Here is a 25,919-nt window from a genome sequence, read left to right on the forward strand (position 1 = left end):
CAATGGGCACAAGTTCATATAGGGGCACATATGTGTACCAAATTTCGTTCAATTTCATGCGGTAGTTTTTGCTGTAGAGCGGCCACAAAAAACTGGTCACACACAGACGTGACACACACACACACATACACACACACATACATACACACACACATACATACATACACACACACAGACAGACAGACATTTTCCAAAAATAGTCGAAATGGACTCAGCACACCTCAAAACGTTCGAATCCGTCAAAATTCGAAATTCGAAAATTTGCACGAATCCAATACTTTCTTCTATGTATTAGATATAGAAGAAAGTAAAAAGAAAAAAAAAACACATATACATCTTAAGTGTTTAACTTTTTGCAACATAAATTGCACCAATTTAAAAGACCAATAGTGATGCTATATCTTAAACCAAGAGTTTAGATTTCAATTGTGTACTATGTTGGGTAAATTCTCCACCCTTTTTACATGCTTTTCTTTAACTTCACTCGTTGTACGTAACTTTTTATTTTCGCTTTTTCCTAAAGTTTGGAGTGCTGGAAACATGTTTACATACATGTATATACTGAAAAAAAATTGTTTGTTTGTTTGTTTGTTTGCTTGTTTGTTTGTTTGTCTGTCTGTATGACCGGATTTTTTCAAATCTTGCAACTTTGATTAAACCAACTTCCAGATGTCCTAGGGTACTATTTTTTTTTTTAAAACACTCGTCATGGATGACAATACAAGGTTCCATCATGAGTTTTGGACCCGGATAACCAGGTCGATGATGACGGACCGGTATACTCGCGGGTTACATGCTCTTCTTTAACTTCACTCGTTGTACGTAAATTTTTAATTTCGCTTTTTCCTTCAGTTTGGAGTACTGGAAACATGTTTACATGCATGTATATGCTGAAAAAAAATTGTTTGTCTGTTTGTTTGTTTGACCAGATTTTTTCCTATCTTGCAACTTTTTTTAAACCAACTTTCAGATATCTTAGGGTGATAATTTTTTTAAAAAAATATTCATCTTAGATGACAATACAAGGTTCCATCATGATTTTTGGACCTGGACATCCAATTCGATGATGACGGGCAGGTATATTCGCGGGTCAAAAAAAAAAAAAAAAAACATATGTAACTAAAATTAAAAAGTCTTCTTACAGACACTCTAAACCGCCAAAAAAAGTGACTAACAACGAAAAGAGAAACAGCAACACAGCGCAAAAGAAGGTTGGAAAAGGCTCGTGTGAAATATACAGCTAAGAAGCTTAATAATAATGAAGATGTTCAACCCAAGTGACAGAACGGGAACGTTTTTGACCACGTCGTTTAAAAGAAACCGCCTGCAGAACGTAAAGTTTGCTTAGCAGCAAACAGGTTGAAAAATTCACAATCTCGCTCAATCGAGATTTCTGAAGAACGCAAAGCTCGCCAAGAATCAGATCGTCAAAGTAATTCTCAACGTGAAGCAAATGAATCCGATCAAAAACATAAAGCTCGCTTTGTGATTGAGCAAGCTATACGTCGAGCTACTAATCCTTTCAAACGACGGACCATTGAAAATAACCCCTGTTTTGCCTTATCTTTGATGAATTGAGTTTCAGTTTAAGTAAGTTTGTTTCTATTCTTGGTAGTGTGAACTTGAAATATCTTTAAGTTGTCGTTAACCCCACTAAGTACTTTACAGCAATCTCTACTTGTTTCTTGTGTTCTTTTTTTCAAAATCAATTGAAAAGTCAAGCTTGCTACACTTTTTTGCTGTTATTATTATTACATGATTTTCTTTAACTTCACTCGTTGTACGTAACTTTATAATTTCGCTTTTTAATTCAGTTTGGAGTGAGGGAAACATGTTTACATGCATGTATATACTGAACAAAATTGTTTGTCTATATGACCGGATTTTTTCAAATCTTGCAACTTTGATTAAACCAACTTCCAGATGTCCTAGGGTGCTATTTTTTTAAACACTCGTCTTAAATGACAATAGAAGGTTTCATCATGACTTTTGGAACCGGACATCCAGGTCGATGATGACGGACCGGTATATTCGGGTGGTTACATGCTTTGCTTTAACTTCACTCGTTGTACGTATTTTTTTAATTTCACTTTTTCCTTCAGTTTGGAATGCTGGAAACATGTTTGCATGCATATACTGAGAAAAAAAATGTTAGCCTGTTTTTTTTTTGTTTTTTTTTTGTCTTTATAACCGGGTTTTTTTCAAATCTTGCAACTTTGAATAAACCAACTTCCAGATGTCCTAGTGTGCTATTTTTTTAAACTCTCGTCTTTGATGACAATACAAGGTTCCATCATGATTTTGGACCTGGACATCCAGGTCGATGATGACGGACCGGTGGTCAAAAAATTTATATATATATATATATATATATATATATATAACTAAATTAACTATTTTGTAACAATAAGCAGCACGAAAATTTTTTTTCTTTAAATTCATTTTATTTTTTTTAATACAGTTTTTAATTTATGAAACCATATTTATTTTTAAAAATAAAAATAATTTTGAATTTTTATCAAATCTTACAATTTTGATTAAACCAACTTCCAGATGTCCCAGGGTGCTATTAATTTTTAAACTTGATGCATGATGCAACCTTGTATGGACTTGGACATCTAGGTCGATGATGACGGACCGGTACATTCGGGGGCTAAAAAAAAATATATAAAAAAAAACGAAATATATAACTAAAATTTAAAAACATTTCTTACAGACACTCTAAACCACCAAAAAGAAGTGACTAACAATGAAAAAAGAAACAGCAACGCAGCGCAAAAGAAGGTTGGAAAAGGCTCGTGACAAATATGCAGCTAAGAAGCTTAACGAAGATGTTCAATCCAAACGAAGAAAATTAGTGACAGAAAGGGAACGTTCTTCACAACGTCGTTTAAACGAAACCCCTTCAGAACGTAAAGTTCGCTTAGCAGCAAATAGGTTGAAAAATTCACAATCTCGCTCAATCGAGATTTCTGAAGAACGTAAAGCTCGCCAAGAAAGAGATCGGCAAAGAAATTCTGAACGTCGAGCAAATGAATCCAAACAGAAACGTAAAGCTCGCTCTGCGATTGAGCAGCAGCGGAGTTCTAAACGTCGAGCTGAAGAATCTGAAGAACAACATGAAACTCGCTTAGCGATTGAGCAGCAGCGGAGTTCTAAACGTCGAGCTGAAGAATCTGAAGAGCAACATAACACTCGCTTAGCGATTGAACAGCAGCGGAGTTCTAAATGTCGAGCTGAAGAATCTAAAGAACAACACGAAGCTCGCTTGGCGATTCAACAGCAACGGAGTTCTAAATGTCGAGCTGAAGAATCTAAAGAACAACACGAAGCTCGCTTGGCGATTCAACGGCAACGGAGTTCTAAACGTCGAGCTGAAGAATCTGAAGAACAACATGAAGCTCGCTTAGCGATTGAACAGCAGCGGAGTTCTGAACGTCGAGCTGAAGAATCTAAAGAACAACACGAAGCTCGCTTGGCGATTCAACAGCAACGGAGTTCCAAATGTCGATCAGAAGAATCTAAAGAACAACACGAAGCTCGCTTGGCGATTCAACAGCAACGGAGTTCTAAACGTCGAGCTGAAGAATCTGAAGAACAACATGAAGCTCGCTTAGCGATTGAACAGCAGCGGAGTTCTGAACGTCGAGCTGAAGAATCTAAAGAACAACACGAAGCTCGCTTGGCAATTCAACAGAGGCGAAGTTCTCAGCGTCAAATGATCAAAGTTCTAGAAAATGATGCTCGTTTAGCATATATCCGTCAGCATGTTTCTCAACTTCGTATTGTAGAACGAGAAAGTGAAACGCTTAAAGAACGTACACTTCGCTTGGCGAATGAACGCTTTCGAATTTGCCAACATCGTTACAACGAAAGTCTTGAAGAACATACAATACGTTTAACCAAACAACAACAATACCGTCAACATATTAATGCTGATATTACTACTTTTGAAAAAGAGATAAACTCATTTTGTGACAATGTATGTCAAATTTGTTCTAAAAGGTGCTATCCAAACCAGGTTCTAAAGTTTAAATTACCATCTCCAAAACCTGAATTTCTTCCCGATGAATTGATCGAAAAAGACCAGTTAGTGCTGTGTCATCGTTGCAAGAACCATATTATAAGTCGTAAAACGACCTCACCACCAAAGGCTTACTGGAATAATCTTTATCCCGGAGAAGTGCCGAATGTTTTGCAAGAGCTCACGCAATCTGAGCAACGACTACTGTCTCGTATAATACCATTCATCAAGATCATTAAATTCAGCGGTTTATACGGCCAGTATGGTTTCAAAGGTCAAGCTATTCTTTTTGCACAAGACATCTTTGAAATTAGTGAGAAATTGCCACGTATGCTTCCCAGATCTCCAGATGATGCAGGAATCATCGTAATAACCGAGAGGCTTGAAAACTTAGACATCACACGGGAGTTTTCAATTTCTCGCGATCGAGTTTACGCTGCTCTGCAATGGCTTATCCGAAATAACCCATTATACTGTGACGTTGAAATTGATTATAACGTCGAACTTGATAATAGCGCGTTAGTTAGAGTGGCAGATGAAGTCATAGAAGCTGTCCACGTCGAGAATGAACAACCTACAGCATATGTTCAGTTGAACGATAATTCTTCAATTTTAAGAGCATCATGGAATCAAGCTAATGAAATAATATTCAAAAATTTTCCAGGAATTCAGTGCTGTGCTATGGTTTTGGCCAACATCACAAAGGCCCCTATAATCTCCCCTCATTTGTGGACAAAAAATATTTTAGATATGAACATGATTGAAGGCGACAACTTGCACAAAACAGTTCGCATTCTTACTGAACAAGGACACGAAGAAGCATTCGAAATAGTAAATGGTTTTTTATTGGTTAAAAATTTTAATGTCATCAAACACGGTGTAACCATTTTTGGCAGAAATTTTACATTGGAATACAACGATGAGCCACGTTTGTATGGAGTTCTCAATGATGCAGCGAACGAAGGGAATATTGGTTATACTTTACATGAAGCACTGTCAGAACTATTCCAAAATTATACAGCGGGTATTTTAATTTCATCGGGAAAGTCGTATGGTGTCATGTACTACAACAATATGTACACTTTACAGATTCGCATTCATGTGGACCAAAAGGTGCAAGTGCCAGAGATGAATCAGGAAGAGCATGTGTGATTCAGTCACGTACACTACAAGAACTTGTACGTATTTGCAAAAGAGCGACTGGATCTCGTAACGTGCAATTTACAATTGACTATATCAAAGTAATTTTTGATGAATCAGTAGAAAATCAAAATATTTTGGCTGAAGAAGCAAATCATCCACAATTGCACAACTCCATTCAACCTCAAACTCAAGTACCTTCCTGTCCACTGGTGCTTCAAACATCTGTAATGGCACCGATAGACTGTGCTCAACCAGATGTTGAAGATGAACTCGAGTTGAACGAAAATATCAATGAAATCAGAAGAAAGACTCGTGATAACATTGTTAATATCGGACATGAAATGAAAGCTGAAGAGTTAGCTTGGTTTTTCTTGTTTCCGTACGGCATAAATGGCTTTAAAACATCAAGAGCAGTCAGTATCACTGCATTAGATTACTTTCAAAGCCGAATTCTAGGCAATGATTTACGATTTCAAAGCAATGATTATCTCTTTTATGCTTTATCGATGTTCGAATATGAACGAGTTAAATCTACCATATCTGCTTGTACTAAAAAAATTCATGGACAAGATGGCATGATCGAAGACGTTCATTTGTATTTAAGAAATTTGAGAGGTTCTGCAGCCTATTGGAGAGGGGCTTTAAATGAACTCGTAGCCCAGATTAAATGTCTGGGGCCACCAACTTACTTTGTCACCTTCAGCTGTAATGATTTGCATTGGACTGACATGAAAAAGGCGTTGTTGATTGTCGACGATCGCTCCGACGAAGATCCAAATGACTTGGACATTATATCGACACAGCGCCTTATAGAACAATATCCAGTGATTGTTAGTCGTCATTTTATGGTCAGAGTAAATGCTCTCATGAAGTTAATCCTCCGCAACAATAAAATCCTGGGTGGCAAAGTAAATGACTTCTGGTGGCGCGTTGAGTTCCAAAATCGTGGCAGTCCCCATCTGCACATGATTATTTGGATTGAAAATCATCCTTCGTTCGAAACACCTGAAGGAATCCTAAAACTTGACGAAGTTCTGACCTGTGAATTACCCCCCGTTGACGATGAACTTTATGAGATCGTCAAAAAGTGCCAAATACATCATCATACGCATACGTGTGAGAAAAATAACTCTGATACCTGCCGATTCAACTTTCCCAGAAAAGTTTGCACTGAAACACGCATCATCGCTCATACATCAGATGAGTTCATTCGTAACGGTGGAAGAATTTGCCTCTTGAAACGCCGACCCAAAGAGAGTTATGTGAATAACTATAATAAGTCACTTCTTTTGATATGGAAGGGCAACATGGATATTCAACCATGTGGCTCCAATGAATCTATAGCATATTACGTCGCTAAGTACATATCCAAGTCCGAACCCACACAGTTAAATTCCAGCATTGCACAGGCAATTCAACAAATCCGCCGAGATGAGACAAATATTTCTCGCAAACTTTTCAAAATATGTATGCGTCTAATGAGTGAGCGACAAGTTTCGGCATGCGAGTGTGTTTTTAGACTCTGCCATTTAAATTTACGAGACAATTCAAGACAATGTGTTTTCCTCAACACCAGAAAACCCGAGCAAAGATACAGAGTATTAAAATTCAACGAAGCGGGAGATAACACCGGACTGTGCGCAAACATCTTTGATAGATACGAAAAAAGACCTCTGGAGCATCAAAATTTCAACTTTGCGAACATGACCTTGATGGAATTCGCCATGAAATTTAAACCATATTACGCGAAACCACAAAGCAAAGAATTTGTTGAGGAGAGTATTGACATTGACGTTTATAATGATAATGTTCCCCATAAGAGAAAAAAAAAAGAATTGATTACTTTGATGGACAATTGTAAAATAGAAATAAGAAATGTAACTGCTGTTGTAAGAGTTCCATACTTCGTTGCCTCCACTGATCCGGAGAATTTTTACTATAGTCTTCTTCTGCAATACATGCCCTACCGCTCGGAGCAAGAACTACTTGAAGGATTTAATTCTTCAAAAGAAGCCTTTCTTGCTCGAGAAGAGGCTTTAAAAAGAAACAGCGAGCAAATGGAAGAATATCGAGAACGAGATAGACAACTGGAGAATGCCTTTAACCAAGCTCACGCATTCGAAATACTCGATGCAGAACCGCTTGAATTGCAGGAAGACGTTGACGAAGAAGTTTTGGAACAACAAATAATGGACGACATTCAATTTCAAAATGCAGTCCAAGCAATGAACTTGCGTCAAAAAGACATATTCAAGTACATTACATCAAGTATTCAAGACCAATTGGGTGGCAGCCAACACCGAGAAAGACTTTTCATCACTGGCCAAGCTGGCACTGGAAAAACATTTCTTTTCAATCTACTGAAAAATCAAGTCAACCGATGTTACGCCAAGCCAGTAGTCAAAGTATGTGCTTTAACAGGTGTAGCTGCACGATTGGTTGGAGGATCCACATTACACAACTCGTTGAAATTACCAGTTCAAAAAGATGGTCGTATTGTGGAAATGCCTTTACTAACTGGAATATTTCTCCAAACTATGCGTCGACTTAGGACAGACATTGAATTCTTCTTCATTGATGAAATATCCATGATACCGTACGAGATGCTATGCATGATTGACTCGCGTTTGAGGCAATTAAAGAACACTGACAATTTTTTTGGAGGCCTTAACATTCTAGTATTTGGTGATCTAATGCAGCTTCCACCTGTGAGAGGAAGACAAATATTCCAACAGCCCGAGCACATGATTCCTGCTACTGACTTATGGAAACTTTTTTCTTTGGTAGAATTGGTGGACAATATGAGACAGCAAGGAGACATGTTGTTCGTTGACCTCTTAAATGCTCTTAGAATTGGTGAACTCTCGGCACAGCATATGGCTGTTTTACTTGAGAGAGAAAGTTCTGATATGGATGGAGAGTTTTCCATTGAAAGAGCCTTAAGAATCTACCCAACTAACAAGCAGGTAGATGAACATAACAATCGAGTTCTCCAGTATTTCAGGAGCAAAAATACTAGTATCTACAAAATTCGTGCCCAAGATCAACTAATCGATGCAACAAAAAAACTCAACGAAAATACAAGTATCGATAGCATCATTTCAAAAGACATTAACAAGACCGGAGGTTTACCGCGAGAATTAGAAATTTTCGTAGGAGCTAAGGTTATGTTAAGAGCCAATATTGACGTCACCAAAGGTCTTGTTAATGGAGCTATAGGATTTGTAAAAGAGATTGTTTGGCCATATTTTCGCAGAGCTCAAGTGTATGCCGAGGACATACCATCTGTTCTCATCAATTTCGGTAAAGACGGCATACACAAAATCGAGCCGAAATCCATTCAATTTCCAGCTTTATACAGTTATGGAACTGCCGAAAGGCGAATGTTGCCGTTGATTTTGTCGTGGGCTTCAACTGTACATAAAATGCAGGGAAGTACTGTGGACTATGCAGTTGTCTATCTTGGAAATAAACTATTTGCTGAAGGACAAGCGTACGTAAGCTTGAGCAGAGTAAGATCTCTTGCTGGACTCCGGATAGAAGAGCTCGACTGCACAAAATTAACTGGCAAGAAGCCTTGCAATAATGATGCTCTTGTGGAAATGGAGAGAATGCGGAGGTACAGTGAAAATGATGAAAGAATACGAAATAGTACTGTCAAAAATGCTTGAATTTTCAATGTGGACTAGACCTACTGGGCAAACCACAATTAAAAAAAAAAAAAAAAAAAAAGTTTCTGACTATTTACCTCTCAAGTGGTGTGGAAAAAGTAGCATTTTGCATGTGTCTAGTGATGTGATATACTAGAAATATTGGTATTTTGTAATTAAAACTAAAAAGTAGAAAATAAAAATAATAAAAAAAATTTTAAAAACATGCTTTTCTTTTTTTCATTCAAAAAAATGAACTAAAAAGTGGAAAATAATTTTCTTTTATCACAAAAAATTTATCCTATATAACACATAAGTTAACATCAGACCTATTGTATTACGATACATTGAAATTATCATTTAAATTTCTGACTAAAAAGAAAAGCGTGGGCGCCGTATAACCCGTTTTATGCTAATGAAAATTAAAAATTTAACATCACACACATGGAAAAGCAATTATTACCAGATGAATTAAATTTAAAGAAATAAATTGGTATGCATTAATTTATTATATTAGACTTAAGAAAATTATAATAGAATTATAAAAAAATCACATTAAAAATTAAAACATAAACATTGAATTGAAGATTAAATCATTAAGATGGATCAAGATTCATATAAAACTACAATAAAAATATTAAGAGTGTTATAAATACACACACCAGCATTATAATAAATTACTAAATTAATTTTTATTATATTACGGCTCTGAAGTATCATAAGTGTAAATTTTTTACTAATTTTTAATGTCTGATTTTAAAAAAATGTTTCCACTTGTAAAGAGAACCTTATTGCAAGGTACAGTGGTTATTGACACGTAAGTTTAGTAATATGAACAATAAATAGTAGTCGATTGAAAATTGAATTTTAATGTTCGCATATACTTATTAATTATCCTTATAAGATAATCAAAAATATTTTCGATAACTTTATGATAAGGCGCCCACGCTTTTCTTTTGAATCAGAAATTTAAATGATAATTTCAATGTATCGTAATACAATAGGTCTGATGTTAACTTATGTGTTATATAGGATAAATTTTTTGTGATAAAAGAAAATTATTTTCCACTTTTTAGTTCATTTTTTTGAATGAAAAAAAGAAAAGCATGTTTTTAAAAAAAATTTTATTATTTTTATTATAGCTACTAGTGAAGTTTGAGCAATGTTTTATGCGTGCCCTATCCACTGCACTAAAACAGGTTTGACTTTAGGGTAGACCGGGGCACGTTTAAGAGGATTTTTTCAATGAATTTTCTAAATTTTATGTTTTAACTTAAGAAAATTTAGACATTGTGGTTTTATAAAGCAGTTAGTGGAGTCAAAATTGGTATATTCAGTTGTTGCTCAGCTTGTGTTTTTAACCGTTAAAAAAATTATTTTTGAGTCCAAGTCGGTTAAACTTGCCCCGGACACCGGGGCAGGTTTACGCATATTTATTTTGACCTAACGTGGTTCTGTTAGTGTTTAAAACATAATGTTTTACCATCGTAAAAATAAAGCAAATTTATTACAGACTGAATTATGTAAAAAGTAAAAGCTGAACGGGCATGAAGACAGAACTACATGATTGTACACTACTAATGACAGAACTACATGACATTGATTTTAGCTACAAATTCGTATAAGATACGAATTTGTAGCTAAATTAAAAATTAAATGGTGATTTTCAAACTAAACAGCCTGAAAATACTAAAAAGTTTGAAGACAGTTCATTGCAAAAAAAGCGTCAAGGCATGTTTTGAAGTAAGACACAGTAAGAACGTGTGTAAAGGTGCTCCAACGTCAACACATAAACTTGCGCCGTCGCCAAGTTTGGGTTTATTTTTAACGTGCAAAAAAAGTTAATAACATTTCAGTTCATACAAATACAATTCTCAAAAAAGGATAAAATTCTGCTAATTTTTATATATTTGTTTTCTATTAACTAAGTATTATTTAATCACAGTAAGCTTCAAAACATTAAACTCAAAATTTACTCGACTTGGTAAAAAACAGATTTTTCTTTCTGCATGCTGGACCGAAGCTCGACTGATGCCCAAAAACTTGTGAGGATATGTGCTAGGGAGCAGCATCAATATGTCATGACTGTTGGGGCTCTCCAGTTATAATTCGTTTTGAAAAAAGGGCACTGCGTAAACGCGCCCTGGTCTACCCTATACATAAAAAAAATGTTTAAAAAAAAAGGTTTTCCAATAGCATTACGTTTTATTCTCGATCTATTAGCCAGCAAAGGAGTCACCTGATCGATTGCTTGCTTGAAATATCTTATGAAAACTTTCACCACAACCATATATATATATATATTATCTTTATACTGTATGTGATGCTAACATGACTCACATTACCAATTACTTACTCAAGAGGTAAATGTTTCGAAAACACCCCCAATCGCACCCTCATACACATTAAACCTCAATAAAGCGCACGAAATATTTCCATTTACTCACTAAATTATTCAGTTTAAAGCAATCAGAATTATCAGGCATGCATCGCAAGGAAGTAATATCGCTCCCTTCAAAATCAATGCCTCCCTGAGGCAATGCCTTCATTGCCAATTCTCTAATAGAAACAGGTGTCAGTTACACTTTCGGTTAAGCATCCTCGGCAGCGTTCTCTCCATCTATAGAACGTTTCCTCATTAAATTCCTTTTCAAATATCCGAATATGATCTATTCAATAGAGTGTCCAGGATAAATTCCTGGCGATGTTTAATACGGAATGTCGTGTTTGAATGGCACAAACAGGAATTTTTTTAATGAATGTCAGCAATTGAAATTGTTATTTAAACAGGTGTTTAAGTTGGTTTCTGACAAACTACACCTTTCACTAACAAAATGGTTTTTTGTAAAGTACTACTTGCTGACTATGGATAATTAGACAAAACTTTGATTGTTTTTTTTAAAGTTTTCTTCTAATGTATGGAATACAACTTATTTAAATACGAGTTGGGTAGGTCGAGTAAAAAATATAAACCAAAATTTCCCTGAATGACTGTGGACTCAACGCTTTTTTTTAACTAATAGTAGGGGAATGTGGGGTAAAATGAAATGGCTAATATGACTGAACTTTTTCAAAATGAACAAATTGGAATTTATTTTTGAAAAGTACAGTACAAAAAGAAAGAACATTGTATCAAAAATAAAACCTTCATTGAAGCGTTATTTTTTATTTTTGGTAGTGATTTTGAATCTTCAAAAAATAGTGGACAATTTTGACTTTTTTTTCATGGGGCAAAGTGAAAAATGAAATTTTTTTTAATGAAATATTCAAAAAGGATTTTTGATCAAATGAATCAATAAATAAAAGGTTGAATGAATAAATAAAAAGAAAATGAAACAATAAACAAATAATTAAATTAATTAATTAATGTATGAAAAAATAAATGAGTGAGTAAAAGAGTGGACGAAAGAGAAAATAAGAGAATGAATGAATAAATAAGTGAACTATTAAAGGAAGGAATATAAATGAATCAATTAATACCGCTTTGAGGACTCTTCTTGTGCTACAACATAAGGCTTCATGCTATAAAATGGAGTGAAGGGGAGAAAAATACCGCATTCCAACTGAATAGTAATACTTCGTAGACGGATGAAGTATAATTTTGAGCTAATCAGCACTTAACGGACTGGTCACGCAAATTCGCATTTTTTCCCTCTGACTTCCTAAGACGGGCAGCGTAGATTTATTTTTCGCTTAAATTTTTGATATGCTGCAATAGCTTTTCATGTTATACAGACTGTACAGTTTTTAATAAAAGCCACATAGATACAGCAGAATATTTAATTAAAGTAAAACACTTCAAAACCATACATGTTTATTTCATTCTAATAAAAAAAACCCTCCAAAATCGAATAAAGCCGTTCGTGAAAATTCAAAACCAGTGATAACCTTTTCATGACGAGTGGTACCCGCACGGCTTTGCCAGTAGTAGAGTATTAAAACCACATTTGGTTCGCCTGTATATTTACAAATGACGGATGGTGAATTTCTCGCCAATTTGCTATGTTAATTTGCTCACCCTTGCTATGGTTATTTGCTCGTACATGTTATGATAATTTTCTCGGTAATTTTTTCTTAAAAATTGGAATAGAAAAAGGAACAAAATCTAATTTTCGAAAAATCACATCGAGGTGCTCACCCCTATGCTACTAACTAATTTTTGTGCCAAATTTCCTGAAAACCGACCGAACATCCAGACATACAGACTTTCAGCTTTATTTTCAGTAAGGTACCTCCCTATAGCCAGGACTAAGGCATAAATACGTGAAATACACCGCCAGCTCAGTCAACTCCAGCCGAGGACTGCAGTTTCGTGCTTATTAGCACTCATCAGCCCAGCATAGGAGTGACTGCGCTGGAGGTGGAAAACCTCTTAAGGAAGCCAAAAGTGCCAAACAAACTTGTAGCTAAAACAGAATTAGCACTGACTAGACGAGTAACCGAAGCAATGGTTCGATTCAACTCGAATATTGAAAGCAAGGCAGGTATATTCAGTAAGGTACCGCCCTATACCGTCCTCGTCTGGTCAGTGCTAATTCTGTATTAGCTACCAGTTTGTTTGGCACTCTTGGCTTCCTTAAGAGGTTTTCCACCTCCAGCTCAGTCACTCCTACGCCGGGCTGATGAGTGTTAATAAGCACGAAACTGCAGTCCTCAGCTGGAATTGACTGAGCTGGCGGTGTATTTCATGTATTTCAGCTTTATTATTAGTAAAAAATTTCAACAGAAGTGATGCTTAATGAAAGACGAAATACGGACGTCAGCTGTTAAGAGATGAAATTTGTGACAAGACTTTCTCCTTGTCGAACACTAACGAGTTGCACATGCGCCGCTCCTTAGTCTCATTAAAGAACAGTGAGTTATCAGAATTGCATTCCAAAGAAGTATAAAAGTAATTGCTTCATTAATAGAATAACAATGTATATTTTCAACCATTAGAAATCCACAATCTTCACCACTTAGCTCCACAAAAAAAAAAAAAAATAAATAAATAAAAAGAAAGATCCCGCTAACTAGAACGTCAGCTGTTAAGTGACTAGAGTGGGGACATGATTTCTCCCTGTCGAACGCTAACGAGCTACAAAGCAGAGCACATGTCCCTCGCGGCCCGCAGGACAGGTCCATTCCGCGGCCGGCTATCGATCCCATCCGTTGCCATAGCGACGGCGGGATCGGAGACCCTCAGGACAACGACTTCCGCCATTAATGCTCACACGGAAGAAGAGGCCGTAAGAGGCAAACAGACGATGGTATTAAAAGGAAAGCGATGAATGGAGGACACTGTAACGTAAGGTGATCGCGTCCGATAATAGCTCGCAAAGCAAACGGAGCGTTTTCGTTTTACTTTAGATAACTTTTTAGCTTTCTTAAGAAACACGTCTCTCTCGCTGTAGCTCCCTCTCTCTCTTTCAGTTAGACAGAAAGTGATAAAATAGTAATTTTACAGTAAGAATTTTGCGTGTAGACACATAAATATGTGTGTGTAAATTACTTTTTTTAAATCAATGATAAATTGCTGATAGGATTTTCTCATGGCATTGAAGAAAATATCCTAGTAATATCTTTGTCATGATACTAGACAATTTGCTTGTATCGTCCTCATTATGATACTAAAAATTACGTCCTTGTAACATCCTCGTTTTTATAATACTGAAGAAAACATTCTGTAACATCCTCGTTTATAATACTGAAGAAAACATTCTGTAAAATCCTCGTTATAATACTGAAGAAAACATTCTGTAACATTCTCGTTATGATACTGAAGAAAACATTCTTGTGACAGCCTTGTTATGGTACTGAAGAAAATATCCTTGTGATATCCTTGTTATAATACTGAAGAAAATAGCCTTGTGATATCCTCATTATAATACTGAAGATAATATATTTTTATCAACCTCATTTTGACATTAAAGATTACATCCTTGAAACATCTTCGTTTATAATACTGAAGAAAACATTCTGTAACATCCTCGTAATGATACTGAAAAATACATTCTCGTGACAACCTTGTTATGGTACTGAAAAAAATACCTTTGTGATATCCTTGTTATAATACTGAAGAAAATAGCCTTGTGATATCCTCATTATGATACTGAAGATAATATATTTTTATCAACCTCATTTTGACACTAAAGATTACGTCCTTGAAACATCCTCACTATGATACTGAAGATCATATCCTCGTTATGATACTAAAGATAACATCCTTGTAATATCCTCGTTATAAAACTGTGGATAACATTGTAAACGGAACAGATTCCCCTCTTTTTATAACTAGCTTAATAACGATATTTATGGAATAATTCTGAGAGTATACGATTAGTCTTCTAATAAAGGGATATTCATAACAGATGAGGGACATGCGGTTAATTGTTTTTGTTGAAAACCGTTTGACTTTCTTGGTTGAAGATTTTTCATTAGTTTTTTAAAATTTTCTATTTCGGCAAGGCGAGGCATATTATTTTAGAACTAGTGGTACCCGCACGGCTTTGCCCGTAATAGAAAAATTAAAAGGTCTTCAGGTTCGCCTGTATATTTACAAATAATGTATGGTGAATTTTCTCGCCATTTGGCTTGTACCCATGTTACGGTTCCACGTTGTGATAATTTCGTAATTTACTCGTCCATCTTATGAGAATTTTGTTCTGAAAATTGGAATAGAAAAAGAACCACATCGAATTTTCGAAAAATCGCTTGGAGGTGCACACCCCCATACTACAAACTAACTTTGTGCCAAATTTCATGAAAATCGGCCGAACGGTCTAGGAGCTATGCGCGTCACACACATCCAGACATCCTCCGGACAGAGAGACTTTCAGCTTTATTATTAGTAAAGATGCAAAAAAATTCTCAAGTGTTAACGTCTCTTACTTGAATTTAAACTGCACGGTTATTTCTTCCACTCTTTCCTATTATAAAGAAATGTTATTAACTTTGCTGTTTAACATCACAATGACTACTTAGACCAACAAAATGTCATTCTTTTTCAATATTTACCATCACATCACTTCATTTAACGGCAAACTCCCTTTTTGAAGCATAAACACCTAATATTAGAAGTCTTCCACCAGTTGCTAATAAATAGTCACAATTCTTCACTCTAGAGCGGAAATCCTTTAAACCTCGTACAGAAAGTGGTAGAGTAAAGTAACTACTTATGCGACAGCTTCGGCCACACAATTTAATTATCCCCATGAAGGGAAGTGAAAGCGCGCATTTTCCCGATCCGTAAGTGATTTTTGCTTGATGGAATGTAAACAAAGTACAAAGTGAAAGTAGCAGCACGAAGTGAAATTGACTTAGGCTCAAATCCGAGTGAGCCCCTTCGTGTGGAAAATTCGTATAAATATTGTTCGGGCTGAACTTCGTATCAGATATGCTCGGGCTGTGAAATAGCGTTTAAAAATTAAAATATTGTAATTTCACTAAACATAACTTTAAAGGCGTATTACTGTTCGCCTCTGAGAAGTTGAGCTATGGCCTTGAGCAAGTCCATTTCTCTCAAGGGAGAGCAATCAGTAAGAAGAGAAATTGTTAGGCGAAGAGTTGGGCTACACTGTTAAAAAATTTCCGGAAAATTTACGGTAATTGTTACTGGCCTCCATGTTGCCAGTAACTATTACCGTAAAAATCAAATGTTACTGTAAAAAATTTTACGGTTTCCTCGGTAGGCCATAGCAACCAATTGGAGATGGGATCGCTTATTTCTCCGGTATAAATTACCGTAAAAATCAGCGATGCTGTAAGTCCGTCATTTTACAGTAACAATTACCAGAAAATCTTCCTGAATTTTTAACAGTGTACTATTACAACAAAAATCCTATTCCGCTTGATACTTCGTACCTGAATTATATTGTTCGCCAAATAAGCAATAACACTGAAAACTGAGTCCGCAAGTTCTTAAGACGTTTTTTCTCACCCCTATTTCAACAAATGGAATCGTTTAATCGGCCGGGCAGTGGAGCTCAACTTGCCAGAGGTGGACAGTACAATGTATCTTATTTGTGCTTTTCTAAAAATTCTTCTGATTGAAGATTGTCATTGTTGACATACATTCCGCAAAAGGACCTTCTTATAGAAAAGGCCGAGTAATATTTTTGTACACGTGTGTAGTACGGCTTATACAGTGCGATCTAAAAATAAACAAGTTTTCAGTGAAAGAATAAAATAAGCGTGGTAATCTGTTTTTTCACTAATATTTATTCAAAATAGGATGGATTTAACTCAATGCAACGTTTTTAACCGTCAACTAATTTATTCAAAGTTTTAAGTTTCATTTTGAGAATGTTCTTTAGCACCTATGTCCCTGCTGCTTGAATGGCTGGAATATCATCGTAAAAAGCTCCTTTAATGGCATTTTTCAGTTTCGGGGGACCGAAAATAGGCACATGGTGACAGATCAGGCAAATACAGAGGGTTATCGAAAACACAAATCTAGTTTCTGTAATTATCAAATTTTAACAAATTAAATTTAGTTAAAATCTGAAATTGGTTATTGTTGCTCGTAGATACAGATCTAATAAATTCATTGCTAAAGCAATATCTAAAAAGTATTTTATTCTAACGTTAACGATTTTAACTAAAATACGCCTTATTTCAGAATTAAATCAAAATGCCTCTCTTTCTTTTAAAAAATATAAAGAGAGAATTTGACTGAAATTCGCATTACAGTTAGAATTAAATTAAAGTCTCCCGTCCCCCTTCCGTAGGAAAAAGCAATTCGTCAAAATACACAATACAATTAAAGAAAAATGAACATTTTGCATCCCCCAGTAAAGAAAACATGAATCAAGTATGCGTTACACAATTAAAAAGAGTGTGAAAATGCTACTTCCCGCATTAAAGAATTTGATTCGAATATATTCTACAATTAGAACGAAATAAAAACCCGCTCCTCTTACGAAAAGAAAATTAATTAATTAGAATACATAATAACTAGCACAAATTATAAATCCTTTTTCATTTTATATCCTTCTCCCCATCGAAAACAAATATAATCGATAAACATACTTGTTACAGTTAAAATAAATAAAATCCTCCTCCCTTGCCCACGCAAAAAAAAAAAACTACAATGAATATCGCAATGCGAACTTAACGACAACGCCTCCCCCCCCCCCTTTTCAAGGAAAAGAGTTTGATAAAAAATACGCTCTACAGATAGAACAGAGAGATAAAAGAACCTTGGTTATTTATTTTATTGGCTAGCAATCATTTCACTTTATAATAACTCGAGAATAAGAAGAAAATGGAATAAGGAAAAAAGTATCCAAACAACATTTAATCAAGTTGAATGCCCACAAACTATTTCAAAGATACCTTAAATATGTTTGCACTTTTAAGACTTATTTTTGAGTTTTAATAAAATATTAATAAATTTGCATTAAATGAAAATGGCAAACGTTTATAAGATTTTGCTCTATCTTTGCATGTTCATCAGGTTGCTTAATATGCGTAACAAAGACAACTACGCCAAAGATAAAATATTTCCTCTAGATTCATATTGTAGAATTTTAAAAACAGGAAAGAATCTTTGACAAGCGACAAGCGGAATGAGTGATAAAAAATTCACAAAACTTTAGTTTCTGTAAAGTGAGCGAGATGAAACACAGCCACGTGCTTTGGTGAGCATCCGCTATTTGTGAATGCTCTTTCGTAGGCTTACTGTCTAACCACGGATTGTATGGAAAGGCTAATATCCGGTTTACAGACGGAAATGGACGCGTCTGTAAACCGGACATAAGCGACCTTTTAAGGATAGTAGTTTTTCTGACAGAAGTGCGCTTTTGTCTCTTAATTATTTCTACTCAGTTTTATAAAAATTGCAATTTATTCACAGAAATAATTTTTAAATCAAACTATATTCGATCGATATTCTCACTCGAAAACTAATAGATTTATTTTGATTGCAACATAATTTGAAGTTTACGATTTTGCTTTTAAATTTCCGAAGGAAATGAAAGCATTTTATTTTCTTTTTGTTGTTTCCATGGAAACTCATTGTGCTTCCACTCATTTTCACCTCAATAAAGACAATAAATAAATAAGACCTGGTGAAATTATGAAACGCGTGCATCAAAATCCCATCGCCATTTTTCCATTTTCCCTATTGGATTCATTTAGATGGAATCGCCTTCACTTGGCTGATTGCCAAATTACATACAATCCGCGGTCAAACAGTACGTCCGTCCGTTAAACGCGGAAGACATGACGTGCGGATGATATGGGAACTGTGTTTCAGGTATCGTTCTAGCAAGTAATTAGTGGCGAGGAGTAAAGAAAACATGCAGGATATCGATGATTATCTCCTTTCTATGAAGGTATACCGCACTAACCTTAAAAAGAGAGACGGTTGGGGTTGTTTCCTTCAGTCGAAAGTACTACTTATAGTCACTGAAGCTGATAGAAATAGCGAAAAAATAAATAAATAAATAACATGGACCCAGAAAATAATTTCATTTTCCCAACAGTTAATTTTTAATTATTTTTTTTATTTCCGATTTTTTAAACAAGGCACAAATGATGTATTTTGGCGCATTCAACTGGCGCGCTGAATGTTTACGCTTGCTGTCTACCGCATTTCTAGGTTATGATAATTCAGAAGCGAATTAAATATTGCGCTCTACGCCTGCTATCAACCATACGTTGCCACTTCATATGAGTAAAGAAAAGAATAATACATTGTGCTCTTCGTTAATAGCAACAGTGAATGGCAGTTCGTCATTTGTGATGTCATTCGCAGAAGCGTAAAAAATAAAATTGAGTCTGCGCACCGCTTTAAATATTTTTTAAATAGTAAACTTTGTCAAATTATTTTTTAATATTCAAATCTCATGTTTTTAAGCGTGCTCTTCAGAAAAAAAAATACTTTTAAAATTTCGGAAACGACTCCCATTCAGAACCTTACACGTTTAAATTCAAGAAAATGCTGGTGAGACCTTCAAAACCCTTGATTTCAAAAAAAAGAAGCCGTCGGCAAAAATGTTTCCTCTGAAACAGCGGTATGGAAAACGAATCCCCATCACCGCCTTAAAATACCGAGATCTGGTTTCCTTGTTCTCTTTGAAGCCCCCAGTACTCGGATATCGATTCACACAATTTTATTTGGATCTGCCTCAAGGTGGAAATGTTGTAACTATAATAATCCTGAACATGGGAATTCGTTTTTTTTTCCCTACGATTGTTTTACTTTTGTTCTCTTTTTAGACTAGTTTCCCTTTAAAGTTTTTTTTATGAAATGTATTTTTTTATCAGTTTTTTATTTTTAACGATTAAAGATTGTTTTACAGAAAAACAAAATATATTAGCTGCATTGATTAAAAGGTGCTACAACTTTATTTGTTCGTTCATTTATTTATTTTTTACGCATATATTTCTTTAGAAGAGTGAGGCACATTTTATTTCTTGAAATCAGGATAAAATGTTTCATGTAATTTGCACTTCTATGTAGTTAAGGAAATATTTTCCAGAAGTTAGAAATTCCATGTTGGTGTACGGGAAAGTAGGCTTGTTTAGTTCCTGACGGAACATCTAGTTAATTTAAATTTTGTAAACTTAAAAAGAAAAAGATTAACATTTTTCATATTGTTTGATTTAATTGTTTTATAATGGCCTAATAATTACAATGTAATTATTGATTTCTCGTTTGAAGAACGAATCAATTTTTGAAACTAATATCTTCAATCAAATAGATAATACTCTCAAATAAACAATTTATTAACAAGCCTGACTTTTAAAATTGAATATAATACAAAAACATCATATTATAAACACTATTCTTCAAAAAAATATCATGCTTTGATATTTGGTATTTAAATGCTGCTAAAACAATATTAAAAATATACTTAGTGTTAAAACTAGGTAACTGGGATTTTCCAAGTATATTATGCCTTTTTCACTTTTTTGGAAAATTTCTCTTCAAGAGAAGACTAAATACAGTAAGACCTCCCCTCAACGCACACTCCCAAATAGCGTACACCTCTACATAGCAGATGTTTGTAATTCTCCGCCCCTTAATATACACTGGTGTGCAAAAATTAAGGACGAGACGGATTTTTCAATATAACTTTGTACAAAAGCTTTCCAAATCAACACATTTAATACCGTAAGATTCCCAATACGTAAGGACATGTGTAATGTAAGCAACACTTACTAAAAGAGAAATCAGATTGATAAAAAGAAGCTTTATTGAAAAAGTAGCATGGAGCGCAGTGCGACTGAAGGCCGAAACATCCCTGTGATGGGTGTCCAGCAAGAAACATCCGGTCTTTAGTAGGGGATATGATCTCCCCTGACTGCACAGCGTCTGCCCATGCTGAGAATGAGGGTTTCAATGAGTTGTTGAGGCATTGCTGCCCATTCGTCTTGCAGCGCCAATCGAAGCTCCCGAATCGTTACTGCTGGTAATGCACGAGCTGCCAAGCAAGCGTCTGCCTAGAAAATCCCATACATGCTCGATGGGATTGAGATCCGGAGATCGTGCCGGCCAATCCATACGTTCAATATCCTCACTCTCCGAGAGCTGCTCGGCAGCTACTGTGCGATGACATGGTGCATTGTCGTCCATGAAAAGGAACTGCGGACCCATAGCGCCTCTAAAAAGACGCACATATGGAAGAAGAATCTCGTTACAATAACGGGTCTTGTTGACTGAACCTGCGTCGAAGATGTGAAGGTCTGTTCGACTACCAAGCATGATGCCTCCCCAAACGAAAACACCGCGACCTCCATACCTGTCCCTTTCAATGATGTTCGAGGGATGATTGCGACTTCCCCGCTCTCTCCTGATGAGTATGCATGAGAATTGCTACTCAGACTGAATCTGCTCTCATTTGTAAAGAGTATTCGTCCCCATTCATTGTCTCTCCAATTCCGGTGTTCCCGGCACCACAGAGAACGCCTTCTCCGTTGGGCAGGCGTTAGAGGTACACACCTTATAGGGCGTCGTGCAAACAGACCACCACCGTGCAGTCTTCTAGCCACGGTAAAACGCGATATCGGTCGTCCAGTCGCCTGTGTCTAGCGATTTCTCCGCTGTCTGCCGCCTGTTTCTTCTGGCCTGTAAGACAATATACCGTTCATCTGCGGGTGTGGTTCCTCGTGGACGACCACTACTGAACCCCCGGATAGCTGTTCCTGTAGTTTGAAATTGTCTCCAAAGTCGTGAAACGATGCTGTGAGCAATTCCGAACTCTGCAGCCACACTTGTTACACTGCGGCCTTCCTCCAACTTAACAATGATTCGACCCCGGGTAAAAGCATCCAGATGTCGTCTAACAGATTGATTATTCGCCATTTCTCGCTGAGGCAGCAACTCGGTGTGATTTTAACTGCTATACGGCGTGCAATCTCTTTGCCAGAAATACTGATCTTACACCGGCAACATGCTTTATGCTACTCAGACACTCCCCCATTACGTCTGCCTGCATATCTGCGCATGTGCTGCCGTACATCACCTTACTTAATCTCCTGATTGGTCTTTCTGTCCGCTCTGCCTCTTCGTTCAGCTGATATGCTAATTTTTCAACTTCGTCCTTAATTTTTGCACACCAGTGTAATTCATTCTGAATAGCGGAAACTCAGAAAAACAGGAAGCTTCGCAACAAAGAAAAAACAATTTGGAGTGCTATCAGAAATGTTTTATTAAGTAAGTTTACCCTTTCCCCTTCTAACCTAGGAATTGCTTTACAGAACCTAAACCAAACTTTTCATTCTCACACTCCAATGTTTACCCACCCAAATCTGTCTTGAGATGTATTTTTCACTGTAGTTTACTTTCTAAAAGCAAGCCCTGTTTAGATTTTCTGAAACCGAGTTCATTCAATTTAATTCGAAAGTACAATCAAAAATGGCATCTAAAGGAATTGCTGTAAAAGGAACAGATTAATGATCTGGGACACGATGAAAAAGAAACGCTCACTCTGCAATGTGTCAGTCCAAAATTTCCCAAGTGAACAATTTTACGAAATTTTAAAGACAGAGATTAAATTAAGGAAACTTTGATCATAGTTGAATGTTTCGAGTTTTATTTCTCAAAGTATTGAGTAATTAATTGAACAATTTGCTCTTTTGGAGGAGAATGTGGACCTTGTACCAGTGAATAGAACTGAAGCCAGGAAAATTGGTGATGGCTTTTCGAAGCACATACAGTCATGTAAAGCTTTTTTTTTGTTTTCGAAGAACAGGGACACTGAGATTGTTGCAATAATATTCCAATATTAAAATTAATGACAAAATACATTGAATGAATATTTTACTTATATCAGTCAACCTACTAAATGTGCATTATCTTAATTTATGCAAGACTAAAACCAGTTAACTTTTAAAATAAAATATAATTAATAATACTCAATTATAAGTCTCATAATGCACAGCGGTAATAAAATATTTTAAATATTTTAATTTTTCATTAAATTAATTGGTATAATCTCAAAAAGCCAAAAGCTTTCTCGGAGGTACCCTGTACTTCTAAGTAAGTAACACCAATAAATGTTGGCAAAATTATATTTAATCAGTTCCAGAAATAGTAAAAGAACATTAAGTTTCTCTCGAATTAGCTAAATTACAGTTACCTAGTTTTAGTATTTACACAATGATATAATCAATGTGTAGTGCAGAAAAAAAGGTAGTACTGTCTGACCACGGATCGTATGGAAAGACAAACATCCGTTTTACAGCCGGAAATGGACAATTTTATGATTTTTTACCGATGTCAGCTTTTGCAGAAGCAGAGTCTCATTCAAATGAGCGGAATACGCGCATCAAATTTTTATTTTCCCCCCTTATTCACATAGATTCGTCTTATCTGGAAGTGTGAAAATTCCATGCAATCCGTGGTTGAACAGTAGATGCCCTTCTGTGATTAATGACGGTATTTCATGATGTTACTAAATGCAACTCGTTTAATATAAAATTAAACTTATGTATCTGAGCCTCTTAAAATCAGAAAATAAAAACTACTCCTAACCATTTGATATCAAAAAAAAAAATGTCTACCAGTCATTCAGATTAGATCTAACAAATCTATTGTGCGTATCAAAATCTTTCACTTGCTCATGGAAAAGTATAATCCAAGAAAGTAAAGAAGACTTATCTTACCTCAGCTGAGGGATGTTTTATTAAACCGATCCACACTTCTGTAGACTTGGACGGACTTAGAAGTTTGATAAACACATTAAAACACCAAAATGGAATACAAGGTAGCATAAAAGAATATCTTGGTTTTTAAAATTTATATTTCATAAACTATTTTACTTAGCACTATAAATGATACATGACAATAAAGGTAAACTGTGACAGTTTTTTTTTTTTTTCACTCACAAACGTTCGATATGTATGCTTTTCGCAACGCGACACATATCTATAATATACATTTTGGAGTGTTTCACTGTCCATTTTTTGTAGTGCTACACATACATGATCTTTCAGCTCTTGCAATGTTGTAGGCAATGGGGATGTATAAACAGTATCTTTGACGAAACTTCATAAAAAAAAACACACACGGGGTTAGGTTTGGGGATCGGGCTGGCCAACCCATAAACAATAAATCATCATCACCAGCATGGCCAATCCAGCGCTGCGAAACGTCAGTGGCGCAGCGAAGTGGGGGGGGGGAGGTAACCCCCCCCCCCCCTGAGGTCTTGGTTGTAACATTTTTGCCAATCCTAATAAAGTAGTTAATACGCATGTAAGGAATGTTGTGGCCAAAAAACACCCTTTCAGAAGTAATTTCTGGTTGCGCTAGTGCGAAACGTGCAGGATTAAATAGTTACCTACATTTAAAAAAACTTGGACAGTTTATCTTCATTTTTATGTATCATTTGTAGTGAAAAGTGCAATAATTTATGAAATATAAATTTTTATAACCAGGATGTTTTTTTATGCTAATCCTGTATATTTTCCCGTACTACAAGCTAGATAACATTTCAGAATTGAAAATATGCTATGCTAAACAGGTTACAAGACTTTTAAACTGTTCGAGACATAAACATACAAATTCTACATTAACTAAACAATTTCTGCCACTAGCAGTAAACGTAAAAGATAACACGCAAAAGCCAAGTCGTTTTCAACGCAAGCAAGTACACTATTAGGCAAATAATGTAAATGTTAAATGCCTGGCATTTGTATAAATTTCCTCGTAAACACTACCTTCTAGACGTAATTAAAAACATGTAAAAAAAATTCACAATAATTTACATGCAACATAAATAACAAAAATTTAGAAGGGATATAATCGATCAATTCTTTTTTTTACTCAGTTTCACAACACATGACGTCACTTCCGCTTCATTAGTTTCGTCACACCGTGTGTGTTTACTTTTATCTCGCTTAAGGAAGTGAAGCTTCAATAGCCGTACATGTTGTTCCTCTGCCACTGCAGTATCCTTGCGGAAAAAACAATAAACTGTGTCCTTGCGACAATGCGGATGAACCTCACAGCGAACACGTTTATTAAGTCTCCCAAAGCAAACTTTCGGCTTTCAGCACTTTAATTATCTTTACTCTATATTTGAGAAATAATATCTTATTATTCACTGACACCCGGAAGTTTGCCTTGACCACACCTCTCCCCTCTCAATCCATCTTTGGATCCAGACTTGATGGAACCTCTATTTAAGAAGCAGGGGTAGATGAGAGTACACGACCTTTTGCAGACGAACCTCCTCCCGGCTCTTAGAAGTGCTTTCTGTGCCATCAACTAAAAGTATACTTTTCTCGGAATGTAATGCCCCTTTAATAAGGCACCCGGGTACAGAGTCCACCCGAGCTCATTAATATTCAGATTTATTTCGCCTCTAATTTCCGTGCCCGGGTGTGATTACTTTCAAATGCGTTAATGAGACGCAATCGATCACGGAGGGTGAAGTTCGATGAATCTTTAATCCTTTGAAAGGCCTGCCAGAGGTCGAAGGAATTAGCAAGATTTTACCAACTACTAAAAAACTACAAAATTTTTCTACGTTTTTCTTGATTCACTTAGTTATTTATTTTCTTTTCTTCCTTTCTGCGACAGGGTTTGCAAGTTGACTTTGGAAATGATACGTTATAATTTAAATAAGAAATAAAACCTAATTTAGATGGAATTTAAGAGTGCTTCATACATA

General features: G+C 35.7%; 1 protein-coding gene across 1 annotated transcript; it reads left to right on the plus strand.

Annotated features, from left to right (window-relative positions):
- Positions 1-5,673: 5,673 nt before the first annotated feature.
- Positions 5,674-8,838, plus strand: LOC129216804 (uncharacterized). Its single transcript, XM_054851021.1, has one exon. The coding sequence runs from the start codon at positions 5,674-5,676 to the stop codon at positions 8,836-8,838; it is 3,165 nt and encodes a 1,054-aa protein (XP_054706996.1).
- The last annotated feature ends 17,081 nt before the right edge of the window (positions 8,839-25,919 follow it).

Source organism: Uloborus diversus, chromosome 2 (genome assembly GCF_026930045.1).
Source record: "Uloborus diversus isolate 005 chromosome 2, Udiv.v.3.1, whole genome shotgun sequence".
Classification (NCBI taxonomy): Eukaryota; Metazoa; Arthropoda; class Arachnida; order Araneae; family Uloboridae; genus Uloborus; species Uloborus diversus.